This window comes from Tribolium madens, unplaced genomic scaffold (assembly GCF_015345945.1).
Source record: "Tribolium madens isolate multiple individuals breed KSU strain unplaced genomic scaffold, Tmad_KSU_1.1 Scaffold_91;HRSCAF=231;Tcas5.2_LG7, whole genome shotgun sequence".
Lineage (NCBI taxonomy): Eukaryota > Metazoa > Arthropoda > Insecta > Coleoptera > Tenebrionidae > Tribolium > Tribolium madens.
This window is the reverse complement of record NW_025401063.1, coordinates 16,003,375-16,019,851: the sequence shown is the minus strand read 5'-3', so window position 1 is coordinate 16,019,851 and position 16,477 is coordinate 16,003,375. Positions and strand designations below refer to the sequence as shown.

Below are 16,477 nucleotides of genomic sequence, written 5' to 3'. Positions count from 1 at the left end.
TCAGTATCGGTTTCAAAAATACATCAATTTAATTATAACTAAAGCACAGGAACTTTCGGGGTGAAAGCGGGGTGGACCAAAAACAAAACCATAAAAATTTAGAATTTTTTTTTTCTTGCGCTATTACTTAGAATTGGGTGATAGAAAAAATATTTGCCAAAATATCTCAAAACTAGAAATCTAAAGCTTCAAAATAGTTACAGCCTTTAAAAAATCACCAAAAAATTTTCCTAAATTTTTTGTTCCTTTAGTTTTTATAATTCATTAAATAAACAAAAGCCTGAAATTTTGTGTCAGTTTTTGGCACGCAGCAGTGTTATTCATGAAGAAAATTCAACTCAACAACAAATTCAACAACATTGTGCTTAATCTGGAAATGAATTCTAAGATTCTTCATGTCGGGAAATTGTGAAAATATTGAAAGCAATTTACTTCCAACGGCATTGTCACCAACATAAGAAGCTTTTAACGCAGCTGTTAGCGTTGATAAAGACGCAAAATAGAAGAAACACGGTAAGTTAAAAAACTTTATTTTTGTTACTGACTGAAATTTCTCATAGAAAATTAAAGTACACATAATCTAACATTAAATACTACTGGTTATGATAAATTAATTCGATGAGAAAAGTTGAGTTCCTATAACCTACTATCCGTAACACCATTGCTGACATTTTCTCTCGACTCTGCTTTTGTTTCTGGTGGACTGACTCTGTTTGGCATTAAGAGTTGTCTGAAAATCTTCCTAAAAGGTGCTTCAACCAATAAATATAACGCAATTGCGGCCAAAAAAGACAAAAGTGTGTCACCCACAGACAGACAAATCTAAAAAAAAATACTATATACAGGATGTTCCGTCTAAACCCCACATTAGAAGTATTGGGAGTTGAAATAATCGTATTTATTTGAAAATTGGTACATAGCCATAAACCATTAAGTTCTCCTAAATGAAAATATTTTTAAGATGGCGGCATTTCCGGTTATACCGGAAGTCGGTGTCAACTTTCTTATTTTAAATAGAAAGGTATATTTTTTATTGCGTTTTTGGATTAATCGGGTTATTTTAAGAGAGTTTTCATCAGCTTTCCCTATACCTAAATTTAGCCGTTTATGAGATATTTGAAGCTTTTTTAAAAATTTTTGGATTTGCACCTTCCACTTTAAAAATCGGTAACTCTGCCATTTTTTAAGATTTTTAATTCGTTTTTTTGGCGTTTGAAAGAGAAAGCTTAGGTCCTTTTTCTGGTGTTTTCAAATTTTGAAAAAAAAACATATCCCAAAATTTTAAGGTTACTTTTGTAATAATTCAAATATTCATAACTTAATTTTTTCAAATGAAATACCCCAATTTTTATTTTACTAAATAGAAGAGAATTTAATTGTGCATTGTATTGACATTCTCTATACCTAAATTTAAGACTACAGAAAATTTATTACTAGCCACACCCGTTTTCACATAGTTTGCTATGGAAATCAAAAATGTCAAAATTTTCTATAAACAAACGTCAACAGTAAATTACTATTTGACAAATAGTGCCAAAATGTGGAGAATCAAAGTTATACAAAAAAAATTGTTTAAGGAACGACATCATAATTTTGTTACACTCTACATAAGTACAAAATAAATAAATTAAATCTAAGTTTGAGTAGCTTTGACTCTCCATATTTTGGCACTATTTGTAAAATAAGTCACTGTCGACGTTTATTGAGAAACAATTTCGACATTTTTTATTTCTATGGCAAAGTATACGAAAACGGATGTGGCTAGTAATAGATTTTCGGCAGTCTTAACAAAAAGTCACCATAACTTAAAAATTATTAAATTTAGGTATAGGGAATGTTAATACAGGTCGATGCAGAATTAAATTCTTTTCCATTTAGTAAAATAAAAATTGGGGTATTTCATTTGGAAAAATTGAGTTATGGGTATTTCAATTATTACAAAAGTAACCTTAAAATTTTATGGTTTGTTAATTTTTTCTCAAAATTTGAAAACACCGGAAGAAAGATCTAAACTTTCTCTTTCAAACCCAAAAAAAAACGAATTCAAAATTTTAAAAAATAGCAGAGTTACCGATTTTTAAAGTGGAAGGTGCAGATCCAAAAATTTTTGAAAAACTCCAAATATTTCAAAAACGGCTAAATTTAGGTATAGGGAAAGGAAAGCTGATGAAAACTCCCTTAAAATAACCCGATTAATCCAAAAACGCAGTAAAAAATATACCTTTCCATTTAAAATAAGAAAGTTGAGACCGACTTCCGGTATAACCGGAAATGCCGCCATCTTGAAAATATTTTCATTTAGGAGAACATAATGGTTTATGGCTATGTACCAATTTTCAAATAAATACGATTACTCCAACTCCCAATACTTCTAATGTGGGGTTTAGACGGAACAGCCCGTATATTTAAAAAATTCTTTATTTTCTAAATTTTCCACTTACCACATCAAAATAAGAAAACTGTCTCGGATTCATAAACTTGGATGCAGCTCTTAACTGGAATTGCATGTGGATGAGGTAAACACCATAAACCAATTTACTTAGAGGAATCCAAGGGGACCAACAAAGAATTTTATTAATGAAAGTAGCGTGACCATAACTGGAAACGTAGATTATTCCTACAGTACCAATAGCGAACGCTGGCCGGTGTAAAGCCGCATATACGCTAGATTCAAGGGCGTTGTATTTGTGATACGGATCGTAAAAAACAGCACCCCCGACGATGCAAACTAAAATCATTATGAGCGAGAGCAGCATCAGGAAGTGTGACCTGATCTGAAATTTTTTTCAATTAATGAAAATATAAAAAAATGCAAGAATTTTGCCATATTTTAGACGATTGTCAGCTTCTTTCAAAACTTTTGATATTTTTTTCATAAGCTGAAAATCGAATCGCATTTGAGTAATTCCATGCCAAAACGATCACTTTTAAAACTCATCGTTTCTGATTTTTGTAAATTTGAGATGTGTTATAGAACGTGTAAAAATAAGTGACACGTATTTCACCGTTTTGTATGAAAAACAGGGATGAACAAAATGAAGTACCTTGTAGAAAAAAGAATTTTTATGTAAAGAACAAATCAACATATTGAGACGATTTTTTTTAAATAATAGATATAAGTAGGTACACTACGGACGTGATAATACATGTATTCTAAAAATTTGTTGTTAACAAATAATTTAAAAATGTATTGTTTAAACAAAAGAATAAACAATTACGCAGGTTTTTTAAATTCTCAAAAAAGTTATGTAAAATCTCTCATATTTTTACTATGTCTTCACATAAGTTTCAAGACAGATGTTTTAAAAATGGCTGAAATTTTTTTTTGAGGGCGCTGCATAGTGCATGATCCCCTAAGATCGCCTGAAAGTAGCGTTTCTTTGGAAATTAAATAGAAAAATTACCAATTACCGTCACTAATAAACAGTTCTAAAAAAACACAATTTCCAATAACTTATTATTTTTCAAAAAATATCAATTATAAAAAACAAATTCTTCGGTTGAGGAAGAGTACTCTCTATACAGGCTGTGCCAGAACTCGCGCTCCAGAGAAAAATTCCATATAAGGTAAGATACTAGGAACATGGAAAAAATGTTAAAAAAAATTTATCTATAAAAATTTCGAAGTTACAAGGGTTTAAAGTTTGCACTTTGACTCTATTTATTTCTATTGTAAAAATAATTTGTTTTTTGCTATAGGCTATTAAAATAGGAAACAAAGAAGCTGTATCCTAAATTGTAACTCTGTTCAATGTTATTTGTGGCTTTTATTGGCAAAACTTTTGTCCCTTTACTAAATAATTGTAAAAAAACATATACAAGATCATCAGTATCATTAAATAGATATAAAAAAATGTCAAATGTCAAAAAATAAATGTCAAAATTTTTTGACAGATAGAATTTTTTAAACATTTTTTTCATGTTCCTAGTATCTTACCTTACTTGAAAATTTTCTCTGGGGCGCGAGTTCTAGCGCACCTGTATTTTATTTTATTTTCTGATTGGAATAAAAGTATGTAGATTTCGCGAACCTTTTATGGGTTTCGCTCGACGAAAACGATCAATTAAAAAATTGCAATGTTTTTCAAATTGTCTATTAGATAAACAGGGTGACCAAGGGGTGCGTGCAAACTTTTTTGTATTCAACTAATCGGCATGTTTTTTTTTTTTTAGGCGATAGCTCCCACAATAGGCACATTATAAAAATATTTGTATTCATATACAAGTGTCCCAAAATAAGATACACAACTAAGTTCTGTTTTTTAAATGAAAACCCTAAATTTTTGTTACTTTTTTGTAAATTGCCAATATAACGCACCTAGGTTTCTTAGACTTATCTGCCATAGTTTTTGACTTATGCCAATTTAGGTGTCAAAATTGCGTCGTGCGTAGACCCACAAAAAAATTCATAACTTCAAAACTATGCAAGATAACTTAACCAACTTTTTTCCAGTCGATTACTTAATTTTCTATTTTTTTTTCATACAAATGGTAATTACTCGTTTTTTTAAATACAACACTTTATATTTTATTGCATCCTTGCATGGTATTTTTTATAAGCTTTCTGTCCGATATAAGTTTTATGGGGTCTACTTTATAAAATTTGGAACATCGACTCCAAGTTTGCCTTTATCTCAAAAAATACGCTAAAGCTTAGAGAATCAACCGAAAAAAAGTTGGTTAAGTTATCTTGAATAGTTTTGAAGTTATGAAGTTTTTCGTCGGTCTACGCACGACGCAATTTTGACACATAAATTGGCATAAGTCAAAAACTATGGCAGATAAGTCTAGGAAACGTAGGTGCGTTATAGTAGCAATTTAGTGGCGAATCTGAAAATGTAAAAAAAAATTGGCCTTTTTTAATTAATAACAGAACTTAGGTGTGTATCTTATTTTGGGACACCCTGTATATGAATAAAAACATTTGTATAATATGTCTCATTGTTGGCTCTATTACCTAAAAAAAATCATGTCGATAACTTAAATAGAAAAAAAGTTATGGAGCTTGCACGCAGCCTTGCGTCATCCTGTATATCTAATAGACAATTTGAAAAACATTGCGATTTTTTAAATGATCGTTTGAAGAATTTGTTTTTTATTGATAGTTTTTGAAAAATAAATATTAGTAAGTTGTTGGAAATTAGGTGTTTTCTTTAGAACAGTTTATTAGTGACGGTAATTGGTAATTTTTCTATTTAATTTCCAAGGAAACTCTACTTTCAGGCGATCTTAGGTGATCATACACTATGCGGCGCTCTCAAAAAAAATTTTTTTCAGAAATTTTTAAAACGTCCGTCTCAAAACTTATGTGAAGACATAGTAAAAATATATGAAAGTTTTTGCATAAATTTTTGAGAATTTTAAAATCTGCGTAATTGTTTATTTTTTTTGTTTAAATAATATATTTTTAAATTATTTGTTAATAACAAATTTTTAGAATGCATGCATTATCACGTCGGTAGTGTACGTACTTATATCTACTATTAAAAAAATCGTTTCAATATGTTGATTTGTTCTTTAGATAAAAATTCTTTTTGTTACGAGGTACTTAATTTTGGACAACCCCGTTTTTCGACATACATTGAAAAAATAAAAAACGGTGAAATACGTGCCACTTATTTTTAAACGTTCTATACAGGGTTTTTGAGGATTGTGAGCAAATATTTTAACCACTAATAGAACTCGGCAAAAGAAATAACTTTCGTTATTCCAACTTTTATCGAAAGCACGTCATTTTTGAGTTAAAATTAAAAATAAATTGAGGCTGAAAACCCGTCCCCGCCGATGTCTTAATACGATGTTTACGTTCATTCATAAGAAAAAACTTTGGAACGTAAACAGCGTAAAGACAAAAAAATAATCGCTACATTAGGGTAGATTAGTGTCAATGTTAGTGGGTCAATACTTGCTATTATAAAAAATTGCTCGAAATGTGGTCATTCGTTGGCAATGCACAGTTCTTGCACTCTCGGGCTAGGGAACCTTGCGTTCGCACATACAGCCCTTCGAAGGTATAAATTTGAGCTGCGTACACTAATTCACTAATTGTCTCATGTGAACCCCCAAAAAACACACGTATTCAAATCTGGTGACCGCGGTGGTCATTGGCGACCAATCCATCTCTAGGGAAAATGATTGTTCAATCCATTGGTGACGATCTTTTACGATTTAAGGTAAATTGACTATTTTTACGATTTTACTACCGCTCACCTTCAAAAACTCAAAAAATTCAAAATTTTTGAAACTTGACCCAATGTCGTTTTATGCACTTATTTGAGTCCTTAAGACCTCTAGAAATGTAAAAAAAACGTAAAATAGATCAATTTTAAAGATAATTTTTTTTTTGATTTTTGTCGAGATTTTGGTCGATTTTTGGCACCCCGAGCGGTCTAATGGCAATAACTCCGGACTTATTAGAGATAACCTCTTATATTTGGTACCGTTGGATAKAAWATTRAATTTTCTATYATATATTAAAAATTTCAGTGCTCTACGATGAATAGTTATCGAGAAAATTTCTGATAAAGTCAAAAATATCGAGAATTTAAATCCGACTATAACTTCAAAACTACTACGAATTTTGCAGTTTAATTGACGCCAATCGATTCCCCGGAACNAAAATATCGAGAATTTAAATCCGACTATAACTTCAAAACTACTACGAATTTTGCAGTTTAATTGACGCCAATCGATTCCCCGGAACATTTTACATAGGTATAGGTCAAAATATTATGTCATTGAGACACAGTTTTGCCGCAATTTACAAAATAATAAAAAGTATGATGGAGCTGTAAGGTCCAATTTGGTGATCTTCAATGATCGCTCCCCAAACATTTAGTGAAAATCGGTCTTGGAAATGCGATGTCCGTACACTAATACGGCGTTTGAGTAGTTGGCCATAATGACTTTATTGACAATTTGATTTCAAATCGATGTGCACAATTCACCCGAAAGCGCATTAACGACTAACTAAACTGACACGTGTAAACAAGTGATAATTTTTTTGGACAAAAAGTTTCCTTTTTTCTGTGTAAAAACTAAAAAGGACAGACACACTGAACGGCTCGTGAAAATCATAGGGGAGAAATTGTAAAAATAAAATTTGGATACGGAATTTGTTTGGTCTTCAATTCGACTTTTCATAACAAATTCTCTTAGTGGTTAAAATATTTGCTCGCAATCCACAAACACCCTGTATGTTGATTTTAGACAAAAATTCTTTTTGCTACGAGGTACTTAATTTTGTACATCACTGTTTTTCCAACATACATTGAAAAAATAAAAACGGTGAAATACGTGTCTCTTAACATATCTCAAATTTACAAAAATCAGAAACAATGAGTTTTAAAAGTGATGGAATTACTCATTTTGGAATTTTGTAGTGAATTTCCGTACCCGACAAACATGCGTGTTTTTTCCTTGTAATTTGTAGTAGACATAGCCGGCAAACATTCCGATGAAATATGGTGTAGCCCTCGTGTGCGACTTGATATAAGTTAGGAGAAAATCGTAATGGCTTTTTGGTCCTGTTAAAAACTCGGGATAAAAGTGCAGCAAAGCCGGTCGTTGATACACCAAAGTAATGGCAAACGGGATCAATGTTGAAACAACAACGAGGAGTAGCAGCGTGCCGAGCCCAAACTTCTTGTCTTTTTTGATCAAAAGACACACAAAAATGGCTATGATGAAGTAATGAAAGTCACACGGGAGATACCATGAATGGGCCATACACTAGAACCGATCATTTGTAAAATGTTGAGTCATGTTACACTTTTACGTGCAAAAACCTTGACAAAGTAAAAATCTCTTTATAAACGATTTTCTTTGAATGGTTGATAGTTCATAAACGTACTCACTTACCACGTGATCGGCTTTAACGTAATTGCTGAGATAGAGGAGATTGATCCACCAGTGGTCTTTGCAGTCTTGGGAATCTTGACCGGCGATTAATTTCCATAAAGGCCCCGAACCCGTGTAATTGAAAACCGTGGCATAATAGAAAATAACGAAAGCATAAACGGGTGTTAATCTAAAAATCAGTGCAGTTAAATAATTGTAACCTTGAACTAGTGAGAGGAAATTTATTCACACTTCAACAACTGCATCTCAATTTACGTGGTTTGCACAAAAAATGGATTTTTTAATTGAATTATGACTTCATAGTTTAGCGGACGTGATGCAATAATGAAGAACGCGAGGAAAAGAGAAGATGAACACAACAATTGCAGCTTTTTTTATTATTATTATTATTGAAATGAGAAATGCACATTTATAACAATTATCTCCCGCATAGTTTTTGCGTATTGGAATAATAAAAATACAAACGTAGATTGTTATAAATTCATTATTTATGTTCATTTAATAAGAATAATGTTAATAAAGAGACGGAAATAAACAATTATTTTTTGTTATTTATTGACCGCTGTTATTAACATTCTTTACGCCTAATTACTCCTGTACTTTTTTATTTTATTTTTGAAGATAAATAACTATTTCTTTATCGTGTAAAAATTACTAAGTTCATCAATTTCCGGCTGAATATTTTTATTAAAAAGCAAACCATTCTAATTTATTACAAATCTTTATGTACTTTTACAGAATTTAATCAAATTTTAGGATTTATTTACAATGATTAAAATTTTTAATATTTCCCAACAGACATTACAGGTGTACAGGCTGTGCCAGAACTCGCACCCCAGAGGAAAATATCAATCATGGGGAAAATTAAAAAAATTATCTATAAAAATTTCAAAGTTATGAGAGTTTAAATTTTGCATTTCGACTATTTATTTCTGTTGCAAAAATAATTTTCCAAGTTTTTTTTGCTACAGATTACTTATTAGAAGAGGAAACAAGGAGGCTGTATCCTAATGTTATTTGTGGCTTTTATAGGTAAAATTTTGTACCTTTACTAAATAATTGTAAAAAAAACATACAGAGTCCAGAGAAAAATTTCAAGTAAGATAAGATACCAGGAACATGGAAAACATGTTTAAAAAATTCTATCTGTCAAAAAATTTTGACATTTATTTTTTGACATTTGACATTTTTTTATATCAATTTAATGATACTAATGATCTTGTATATGCTTCTTTACAATTATTTAGTAAAGGTATAAAAATTTTGCCAATAAAAGTTACAAATAACATTGAACAGAGTTACAAGTTAGGATACAGCTTCCTTATTTCCTCTTCTAATAGCCTTTAGCAAAAAAACTTGGAAAATTATTTTTCCAACAGGAATAAATAGAGTCAAAATGCAAAATTTAAACTCTCATAATTTCGAAATTTTTATAGATAATTTTTTTTAAACATTTTTTCCATGTCTTATTTTCCATATCTTACTTGAAATTTTTCTCTGGGGTGCGAGTTCTGGCGCACCTTGTATAAAAAATTAATGAGCAACTAACATAAAGAACATAACATCAAAGAAAAGTCAATAATAAGATAAAATAATAAAAATTCTAATAACCCTAAACTGTTTCATGGATTAATTTCCGATTTTCTTATTTTGAGCAGTTTAATAATTATGCAGATATTTACATGGTTTTAAATGGTTTAAAAATGTACAGCTTAGAAAAATTGGTCTCAGTTGACAAGCAAATGTATTGTAATCACATATTCATGAAGTGAAAGGCATTATTTATTTTTGTTTTAATTTAAAAAGAAGCTGAGTCGTCTTAGTGATATTTTCAGTGGGATTGATCATTGTAATATCCTCAATTTTTACATCATTTAATAAATCAAGTAATAATAATAATAATTTATTTATGTTTTTTTAATCGCAAAACACTTAAAAAAGCCGTTTATGTAATGGCAGATAATTTTATATGTGACAACCAAAGACTAATTAAAACAGAGCTTTGTAATAAGCAAGTCTTATTATCCGGTTCTTGGCTCTGTCCTTGAATAATTTCTTGGTTTTATTTCCAATTTCCAAGATTTCCCAAAAATTAGAAAATGGTTGAATTTGTGTAAAAATCATTAGTTTATAAAAAAAAAACATTACACAATGATTCGAAATAAATATTCAATTACTGAAATGATGTTTTTTAGTTAAAATCCAATTATAACTTTGATGTAAAATTAGCAATGATTTTATTTTTCCGTTGTTGAAAATTGTTCAAAAAGTATGATTTGTGTACAGGAGTAATTTTTTTAATTATGGAAATCTCATGACTAAGCTAATGACACAACAACAATTATGTTAATAATAATTGGATAATCGATCGAGTTGTTCTAGACGCAAATCCACTCAACAAAACTTACCTTATATATCTCATCAAAATAATGAATGCGGGATTAACTTTTTTCTTATCATATTGATTCAACAATCCGTAACACACCAAAAGTCCACCCAAGACAAAAAATGTATCTACGAATAAATCCCCATGAAATAAAAACGGGGCTAGTGGTGCTCTGTATTGCTAAAAATGTGTTCATTACATTAAAAGTTAAACAACAATAAACTTACTGTTTCCACATAGTCGAAATTTAGTAAAGCTGCGGATGTAAAAGTGCCAAAACGGTGATCCAAAATAATGCAAAAAATGCAAAGTGTGCGAATTCCGTATAAGAGTCGCAAGGCACTATTAGATTCGTCGATTTTTGTCAATTCGTTGAAATTCTTCCTTGCGGAAAAGGCCATCAAATAGCTATACAAAGATGATTCTATACATGTGTTAATAAACGTGATTTTTTTGTTAAAACTGCTTACTTTTAGCCGGCTTTTCGTCTTTTTCCTCACTTGCGTTGAAATCACAAAGTGTTGACACTATTACTAATAAACAAAGGAGAGTGGCTAGTGTGCTGAAATTAAAAGTCAGTTTATTTTTTATAATATTTTTGGGTGATACTTCAATTTTACCAGAAGCAGTAGTCAGCAGGAAGGAATCGTGAATTTTCGAGCTTAGTGTGACAAGTTATTTCGGAAATGTGTGCGTTGTATGTTACATTGTTTTGTAAAAGAGGTAAATCGATGTCATTTATGTAAGAATTAAGGAACTTTTCTGACTCTTCAGGGGAGCAGGACGCAGGGATGCACCATCCGACTTGGATTATGTTTCGGGGTTGTTGGGACTTGTCTTTGTAGGGCTAAAAACGGTTCAGGGTGAAAATTTATATCAGGCGAGAAGTTTTTTGCTTAAACTAATTATACAGAGTGCGCCAGAACTCGCGCCCCAGAGCAAAATGCCATATAAGGTAGGATACCAGGAAAAACAAACAAAACAAAAAAAAATTGTCTAAAAATTTCGACATTATGAGAGTTTAAATTTTGCACTTTGACTCTATTTATTTCTGTTGGGAAAATAATTTTCCAAGTTTTTTTGCTACAAGCTATTAAAAAAGGAAACAAGGAAGCTGTATCCTAAATTGTAACTCTGTTTAATGTTATTTGTGGGGTTTGTTATCAAAATTGTTGTACCTTTATTAAATAATTGTAAAAAAAAATATACAAGATCATCAGTATCCTTAAATAGATATAAAAACTGTCAAATGTGAAAAAATAAAAGTCATTTTTTTAAAAAAAAAGGGATTTTTTAAACATTTTTTTAATGTCTTGATATTTACCTTACTTGAAAATTTTCTCTAGGGCGCGAGTTCTGGCGCACCCAGTATTTTGAAAACACTAATTGATGAACAATAAAGTAATGTAAAGTAAAGTAATGATAAATTTTTAAGTTTCTCACAAATAAAGTACACATATTTTAATTTTTTTAAATAGCCACTCACTATAAAACCTTTTTTTACAAAAACTATGATCTAAGGATTACAGTTATCTACATTTTTATCAAAAAAAAATTCATATAGATAAGTTGCAATTAAAAAAATTACATAATTCAAAAACAAAACAAAATTTCATTCTCAAAACACGAACACATTTTATTAGCACTTATTTGTTATTAATTAATATATTCTGAAGGTTAATGATTAAACAAAACCGCTTGGTTCCAGACTTTTTTTTTAATTATGTGAGAATTTACAATTTTAAGTGAAAATGAATAGTCCTCCTAGGACTCCTTTCGGGAATCACTACATAATAATACGAAAGTTTTCTCATTTAGTAATCTTACATTCTTAGAAATAAACCAATTATTTTAATATTCTGAAAAACACACGTCCCAACTAAGAAAACATGAAAAAGGAAAATTTATCCTTAAAATAATATGGTTAAAACTTTATTTTCAAATAAATTCAAAATATCAAATAATAAAATATTTCATAAACCAATGTTAATAAAGAATCATGAAAAGTTTATTTTTCAGGTGAAAAAAAATGCGAAAACTGCAATAAAAAATTAAAATATCAATAAAAATATAAAAGTTTTATTAAAAAGTAATTTTTTCTTTGATTTCATTCATTTGGATTACAAACACAATTCTTCTTTTCTAACTTATTTTAAATAGAATGCGATTTTTAATTCGAAACACAGGTACACTTCACCAACTTATGTAATTTTAATAGACTTCAAACTGGCCTATATTAAAACATTAAACACTTCTTTCAAGAAGTTTTGATTTAACGCCTACATTTTTTCATAAAAATAAAAAGATTTAAAATGCATTTCAAAATGTATCTACCATTTTTATTACTCTATTATTATTATTGTTTCTCTGTAGTAAATTTGCATGATAAATAATCATCAAGTTTTAGTTTCCAAAGGGTTTATATGTAGTTTTTTTTTCATTTTTCAGATTACCTATAGAAAAAATATTGGGAATCGAATTAATTTTTTAAATTATTAATAATGAAATGAAAAAACTAGGAAAAAGGAGGAATTCTCTAAAAAATATTTCAATTAATATGTATTACATACAGGGTGTCCCAGCGAGTTGAAAAAGTCCATTAGTGACCTTTAAATGGCAAAATAGATACTAATCTAGTCCATCACCTAAAATTACTTTCAACTATACAGAGTATCTCAAAAATAAGTTACAATACAAACTTGCGTTTTTGGATGTACTTACATTTTTATGACAATGTTTTTAAATTAAACTTTTAATGGTCGATTTTGCCTAGTTTCAAAAATAAGACGGTTTTTTTGACGAAAACATGCACATTTTAAAAATTTATTACACAAAAACTAAGACATCTAGAAATATTTTTTTACTACCGCAAAGAAGAAGGTACAAGCTATAAGGTTGTAAAATCATTTTTTTAGTTTGTTGCATTAGCAAAGATATAAAAAAATGGAGGCGTTTGTTAAAAGTTCAATAACTTAAAAAATTTAAATGGAACACCCTATTTATTGTTTTTGCATTTAGTCCATCGCATAAAATTATTTTCAACTATACAGCGTGTCTCGGATGTATATTTTTACGACAATGTTATTAACCTAAACTTTTATTCGTCGATTTTGTTTAGTTTTAAAAATAAGATAAATAAATACAATAAAAAAAATAAAATAATTAAAGTTTCACTTGCATCGTGGTTTCCTAAAACCACACCAGTTTTTTAAAAATAGTTTTTGAAGGAAACGGTTTACAGGTTAGTCCAAAACTTTCTAATGACATTTTTTGAAACCTTTTTAGATTTGATTTTATTTAGTTATTTGTACCTACCAATTGTTACCAGTAAAGCGCATTCCAAATCAAGGTAAAAAATTTAACATAAAAGTCAAAAATGACGTCAAGGATAGTTGCAGTTCAGAATACAGCTTCTTTGTTAATATTTCACACATTTCAATCATATGAAATTATTTTACAAACTGAAATAAATACAGTCAAATGTACAAACTTTAAACTTCTATATTTTTATAGGGATTTTTAAAAATTTTTGCAAATCATTGTACAAGGTGTCCCAGCGAGTTGAAAAAGTTCATTAGTCACCTTTAAATAGTACAATTTATAAAAAATTATATAGGACATTGATAGATTCTAATCTAGTCTATCACATAAAATTATTTGCACCTATAAAGCGTGTCTCAAAAATAAGTTACAATGCAAACTTGTGTTTTTTTAAATGAAACACCGTATTTTTTTAGTGTGTTGCATTTGTGAAGATAAGAAAATGAAAACGTTTCTTAAAAGTTCAACAACTTAAAAAATTCAATTGGAACACCCTATTTATTGTTTTTGCATTTAAAAGATTATTAAATTGTTTTTCTAAAATCATTTACTTTTAGGTGTTTATAATCAATAACTAAAAAGATAGTTAACGTTAAACATAAAAAAATAATTACTATTGTTTCAGTAGCCAAAAAGTGCACAGTTACACAAGAGATATATCACTTAATAATCACATTTGTGTTGGAATGAATCCATTATTCTTTATTTTTACAATAAAATAATTTGAATTTCATTGTTTATAACGACTTTTACAATCTCTGGATAAACCAAGGGATAAATGATCCGTGGTGGAATTACTATGGTTAACAATGCTTAGATAATGATAGGCATTGTTGCTACAATTAATATTGAATGTTAAATATCTTTTCATTTATCAATTCTAGACATTAAAAGTTTATTTTTTTAGCTAGACAATTTATTAATAAATTATAATAATAGACTATTAGATGCAAAAATAAAAAAATTTGTTGTTCCATTTAATTTTTTTAAGTTATTTAACTTTTAACCATCGCCGTCTCCATAGAAATAATCTTTTTCTCGCCTGGGCATTTTGTAAGTTCAACTGATTCCCGTTGGCGCTTTAATCTGGGGAAATTTTTTGACAAATCCAGTTTTATCAATTCTCCCTGGCGTATCTTGTTTTGTTGTATCCTTCCTTCCCAGCATTTATTAATTGCGTTATTTTTCGTTAATAATTAAAAATCATTCAGTTTTTTCTTAGTAACCCCCGTAACTAAGAAAAAATTGGAATCACTGCTCCAATGCATTTTTTACGAAATGCCCAGGCGGGATATTGATACATTTGATTAAGGAGGCGGTGCTTTTAACAAACTTCTTAATTTATTAATCTTTACAAATGCAAAACACTAAAAAATTGCTACAGTTTTACATTCTGTACTTTCTTCATTACAGAAGTAAGAAAAAAATTGTTTTAGCTGTCTTAGTTTTTGTGTAATAAGTTTTTAAAAAGTGCATATTATCGTCAAAAAACGTCTTATTTTTAAAACTAAGCGGAATCGACTAATAAAAGTTTCGCGTAAAAACATTGTTTTAGAAGGCGACATCTAAAAATGCCTCGAAACATACGGTGTTTTATTTAAAAAAACACAAATTTGTATCGTAACTTATTTTTGGGACATGCTGTATGGTTGAAAATAATTTTAGATGATGCACTAGATTAGTATCTATCAATGTCTTGCACATTTTTTTTAATTTTACTATTTAAACGTCACTAATGGACTTTTTCAACTTGCTGGGACAGCCTGTATGTAGTTTTTTTTCACTTTTCCGATTACAGAAAAAATTGAGAGATATTGAGAATGCAATGAATTTTTAAAATTATTAAAATGAAATGAAAAAACTAGGAAAAAGAAGGAATTCTCGAAAAATCATTTCAATTAATATGTATTACATATTTATTGAAATCTGATTAGAAATAATAATAGTACAGCCTATTGCGTTTTCCCCCAACATTCTATATAATATGACATTTATCTCAAAATTTAAAAAAGAAGAAATTTTTAAGGTCATAGACTGAAATTTAACTACAACTGAAACGTTTAAAAAATTTGTTTCGCACCTTTTTACTGTTAATATACAATGAGTAAACTACTTACATAAAGTCTTTCTGAAACATGTTCGTATGGGTCATGGTAGAGCGAAATGGGGTCCGTGTGGTGCCTCGGATTGGGCACATTTGCCGTCAATTGAGTCAAGCAGTATTTGGTCAAAAAGGGCGCTTTAGCTGTTAGACATTCCTCAAAATGCCCCATTTGGAAAATGCTTCCTCGCAGCACTCCCGTCGCCGATTTTGCAGTCGCGTCCCACACTGGAATTTGTTTTTGGAAAACTTGAAATCTGCCCACTTTAACTTACTTTCGTGTGCCCACAACGTAAAGTTTTCTAAATTTTGGATATACATTTCACTTTGTCTTTTACATAATGAGTTGTTCGTTTCTAACACAGCCACCGGTAACGAGGGAAAAACGGTATTTTCGGAAATTTCACCTTTTATTACTAAGATCATAGCCGAAGCACTTAGAAGCGAAAGAAGTGTTTTCCGCATCGTGTCACGTTATTGATTCATAAAAAAAGTTGCATTCTATGTGTATGGCTCTAAGCATGGAAATGTGTAAATAAATAAGAGCAAAAAGCTTTTATAACTTTTACAATGTGCGCAATGCTGCTTTGTCCTTCATTGCACAGACTTTTTAAACCGCTTTTAAATCGAGAAATGTTACGTGAATGGGAAGTTTCTTCTGTCTCTGTAGTGTAATAACATTTTTTTATTTAATAAAAGTCTGTTAATTAGTCTACAGTAGCAGAAAATTGAGTTTTTGGCTTCTTATTGGAAGACCTCATAAGCACAATTACCTATAATCTCCTAATTACGATTATTTTTAATAAAAA

General features: G+C 29.6%; 1 protein-coding gene across 1 annotated transcript; it reads right to left on the bottom strand.

The window, feature by feature from the left end:
* Window positions 1-513: 513 nt before the first annotated feature.
* LOC123010763 (nose resistant to fluoxetine protein 6-like) lies at window positions 514-16,183 on the bottom strand. Its single transcript, XM_044407861.1, has 10 exons — window positions 15,944-16,183; window positions 15,685-15,896; window positions 10,867-11,093; window positions 10,717-10,808; window positions 10,474-10,670; window positions 10,269-10,426; window positions 7,861-8,029; window positions 7,396-7,731; window positions 2,442-2,774; window positions 514-822 (listed from the first exon to the last, which is right to left on the bottom strand). The coding sequence occupies exons 1-10, from the start codon at window positions 16,131-16,133 to the stop codon at window positions 637-639; spliced, it is 2,100 nt and encodes a 699-aa protein (XP_044263796.1). The 5' UTR covers window positions 16,134-16,183; the 3' UTR covers window positions 514-636.
* Between the last annotated feature and the right edge of the window lie 294 nt (window positions 16,184-16,477).